The 4,640-nt window shown below is 29.8% G+C and overlaps 1 protein-coding gene across 1 annotated transcript in view; it reads right to left on the reverse strand.

Annotated features, from left to right (window-relative positions):
• Positions 1-4,640, reverse strand: part of RhoBTB (Rho-related BTB domain containing) — a 161,069-nt gene that overhangs the window by 79,081 nt on the left and 77,348 nt on the right. Inside the window, exon 3 of the mRNA XM_067047563.1 lies at positions 332-544. Coding sequence (XP_066903664.1) covers positions 332-511 — 180 coding nt within the window. The 5' untranslated portion in view covers positions 512-544. The remainder of the gene's footprint in view (positions 1-331; positions 545-4,640) is intronic.

The raw sequence follows: 4,640 nt of genomic DNA on the forward strand, positions 1-4,640 counted from the left end.
CGGCTAATTGCCTTTGTCCCATCTATAACTTCTTCTATATAATTCTTTCTTAAATTTAAAACTTGTGCTAACAACTTCTCTTCTTTCTTTCATTTACATTTGCAAACCTTCGTTTCAAAGGTTCAAAGGCAATTAGCTGGCATTTTTAAGAATTTTAAAAGAGAAAATAATAACAAAGTAAAGCTAAGGAATTTGTTTTTAAATAAAATAATTATTTTCATTATTTTTTATTTATCCTATTATATTCACCAACTGGCATACTATCCCTTGGGCACACTGTTACTATCTCTTTTTCAGTAATATCTATAGTAATATAAAGAAATGTACTCACATCCTTGTATATCCTGTACTGATCTATAGCCCACACAGTGGGGACGTGGGTCGTGAGGAGCTGGCTGAGCGAGAGCTGCTTGTTGCATGCCCTGGCGCAGATAAGACGAGTCTTTCCGACTGCAGTATCTCCCACCACCACGCATTTCACCAGTTCCTGGTGGTGCTGTTCGTTATCCATTGTTCAATGTCATCACAGGGGCGAGCCACCCACCTGAATAAAACAAAATTACATATGAACTTTAGCGTATATTTGTGGACAGTGATTGAAAATATTTGATCATTTACCAATCAAAAAATTAATTGTGTTAATATGGAAAATGCAGCAAATTTAATTCACAATATTCTTACCTTTTTACTCATAAGCAAACACACTGAAATACCACTGATGGATTTTGATTGAAGTCTTTTTATAGTATTATAAAAATAAAGTTTCTTTTTTTAACAGTAAATGTACAAACTCTTGACGGTTAAAACTACCTTTGAATTGTAAAAGATCATTTACCAAGCAAAAAATTAATTGGGTTAATATGAAAAAAGCTGTGAATCATGGAGATCCTTTTTCACGACACTTTTTTTTTTTGAGTTTCAGTTCCATTATACTTTCCTTTTTACTCACAAGTAATAACCATGGTTATAATAAACAATAAAATTAAATAAGTGGTATTTACTAAATTATGTCTCAAGTGCTAAAATATAAGTCATCTTATGGAAGAGGGAATGAAAAATTCAAAGAAGGATTTCTCTTGTTTATAGTAATAAGAGAATATCAAATGAAATATGTCATACATCAACTATTGTGATTACTTTATTTATATTGAAATGAGATGAGATGAAAAATAGTTTATTATTCTGGGACTAGGTCCTTTTAGAACAATTATAAGGTTACATAATATATTGGCCAAAAAAAGTGTGGCCGCACTTAATTGCAACTTATATTATAATTGCATATCAATAATTTTTGATACAGAAAAAAACTATATATATATAAAACAAAATAAAAAGGTATTTACAAATAATAAACGATAGTATTCAGTGTAATAGTATATTATCTATACTATTACAATATTGGTTCAGTTTGGAAAAGCCAAAGGTGGTTGAACGAGGAAAGTATTGATATATGAAGTATAGTAGTGTGGATAGTGTACATGTAAAAAGGCAGCTTGGATAAAAAAGGATTTGTCAAATAGAGCACCTCAGTGAAGTGGAGGGTAGATGTTAAATAAATGGGACCTGATAGTAGAGATTGGACTGAAAAATGAAAATGCAGGTTTTGTAGAATATAGGAGAGGCGCTGTGTACTAATTACTTGGAATAGAAAGGAAGCTAGGAAATACTGGCATCGGAAGGATGGCTACAGCCTGGGTTATGTGCATATCTCTGGTGATCCCGAAAACAAATCGTACCGTGCAATTCATAACATGTTAAAGTTATGCTTCAAGATCACCCAAGAGTCCACTATATACCAGGTAATCATATTCAAATCGGAGGAAAACAAGAGAGGAAACTTATATTTGACAGGTTTTAAGTGAAAGGAGATAACGGGTTCTATTGAATTGCTTCAGAGTAGCTGGACGGGAAATTTGGAAAATGTATGATTTCCAGGATAAAGTTTGATCAACAGTAACTCCAAGATTTTTGACTGATGTAGGAGTGTTATTTAGGATAAGGTTGGGGTTCCTGGGATAGATTAAAGGAGAGAAGGAGATCCAATTATGATATCTTCAGTCTTTTTGACATTTAACATAAGTTTATTGTCTGTTGCCCAAGTGCTTATACTATTTATGTCTTATTGTAGTTTAAGAGTGGCATTGGAGGTGCTATGAAAATTTAAGGAAAGATAGATTTGTAAGTTGTCTGCGTATAAATGATACTGGGAATACTGGGAATACTGGATGGAGAGCAGAAAGTCAATAATAAGAAGGAGGATTATTAGGGATAACAACTTATTGGGAATGACCAACAACAAAGGATTGGAACCATTGAAGAGCACTATATGACAAATAGGGATTGTGAAGTGTCGGTTTAAGTTTATGTATTTATTCTAATTTATTGTTAATTATAAATATTGATAAATTTTTTCTTGACTGTTAATGATATATATTTTAATTAATTATTATATATATTTTAGTAGATCTTTAGGACCAGTCAATAACACAACTACATTGAGGCAATGTTTTGCAACTTTATTATTTGAATTTTCATGCTAATTGTCTAATAAAGTGTGTTTAAACATAAACATAAACAATTGTTAACACTGATGTGATGGCAGGACTATGCAAACAATAAAGCAGCGAAACGTTACCTCAATATACTTGTCTCGTTGACTGATCCTCAAGTTATGTAAATATAAATATATTAAATTTTCTGTGTAGTGTATGATATATTGAAATTTGTAAAATATTAAAATTCAAAACATCAAATATGGGTAAAAAGCAAATAAAATATTATAAAAAAAAAGTCTTACCTTAAGTAGGTGGGACCGCCCCCGCTTTTCTTAACTTATCACTCAATAAATTTAATGATGATAAATATTTTTAAAAAAAAATATCTTCAACTACTCAAATAGAGTTAATAAAGAGATTCTCAAAATTCTACTGAGAATATTTTATAATCTTTAATTCAAATTTATTCTTAAAAAATAATTTCATTATCATATTTAAAATTTCAAGGAAATAAAAAATATTTTCTAGTTATTTACAGTTTCAATTATAGAAGTAACATACTTATTTGGGATACAAAGGTTTAAATGAAAGAATTTGAAATAAAAAATGAAACATGAAGTTATGTTTGAACAAGGATTACGTCAGTCAAAACAAGATTTGTTTCTGGGTTCTAGTTCTTAATTTAACAAGTAAAATATTGATTTAACCTATAAAATTTGCTTTTGTAGAAACCATAACAAAATTAAAGTTTTTTTTAGCGAAATCTACTCCAATTGAGATTACATACCTAACAGAATATTTGTTTTAAAGTTGACAAAATTTTCTACAATTTGCAAACAAACTGAGCTGTAATGCGGCACTTCAATTTGGTCGAATTTATCGTTTATTTTTATTAAATTATTTTTGAATTAACAAACCCGGTGAGCCCCGTCAGCATCAGACTGACACAAAATGACGACTACCCCTTTCCAAAAGATCGAATTTCCTCAGCCCTCTCTTTAAATACATTACCCATGCAGAAAAAGAAGCTGCCTTCAACCCGTTTTCGATAGATCGTATTTAAAAATTTCTTATTGATAGATCTTTGAAAATGATCGGGATGGTCGAAATGGCCGAAACATTGGAGTGTTAAGATCACAAAAAAAAAGTGTTGAGACCAAATGAATTTTTTTTTTATAACTACTAAACAAATCTGTCCCAAAACAAAAATTTGCATAATATAAAAGCTTTTATTTAAATATTTTATCTTTAAATTACACTTGTGAATTTTTGGTTATCCGCCATTTTTAAGAGAACCATTGATCCTAAAACTTCTGTTATGAGCTGAAATAAAAGCTGATTAAATTCGCTTTGTATTATTGTAAATAGAATGATAATGTTTGACGTTATTTCACAAAATAAGGGACAATTAAGACAGGTTTTGACTTTTTTTTTTCGGAAAATAGTTAATATTCCAAGAAATAAAAGAAGAACATCCGGGCGTGGTCAAAGAAAAACTCAAATAGCAATTAAACTACTTATATTGAGCCGACGTTTCGCCCCCACGTTGCAGGGTTTCATCAGGGTTAAAAAAAGATACAAACACTTAAATGGTGTAAACATAAATGAAAAATTAAAGATGTACAATGAGACATAAAAATTAAATAAGAATAATAAAAGGTTATAGACAATTATTGAAAACATAATGAAATAATGAGAAGAAATATAAAATAAATTACAAAATAAGAGATGGAAAAAGGGAGATAAGACTAAAATCAAGATTAAAGTATGATAATGAGGAAGATAGGAAACGTAACTTTCATAATCGAAGTCAGGGCGAAAGTGAACTTGTTGACAAAATGTTATAGAGAAGTAGTGAGATTGACGGTTAAAGTACGTTACATTTGAAATTAATTTATAATAAATTAATTTTCTATATTATTTACTTAAAAATTATTTTCAAATGTAATGTACTCTAACCTTTAATCCCAACTGCTTCTCTATAACATCCTATCAACAGTTCACTTTCGCTCTGACTTTGAGTCTGAAAGGTATTGTCTTCCTTTATTCTTATCCCATTTTTCTATCCCTTAGTTTGTTCTGTATTTTATATTTTTTCTTTGTATCTGTTATTATTTCCGTTTTCATTTATTGTTTATAATCTTT

This window comes from Halyomorpha halys, unplaced genomic scaffold, assembly GCF_000696795.3.
Source record: "Halyomorpha halys isolate HHAL.00 unplaced genomic scaffold, Hhal_1.1 Scaffold351.1, whole genome shotgun sequence".
NCBI lineage: Eukaryota > Metazoa > Arthropoda > Insecta > Hemiptera > Pentatomidae > Halyomorpha > Halyomorpha halys.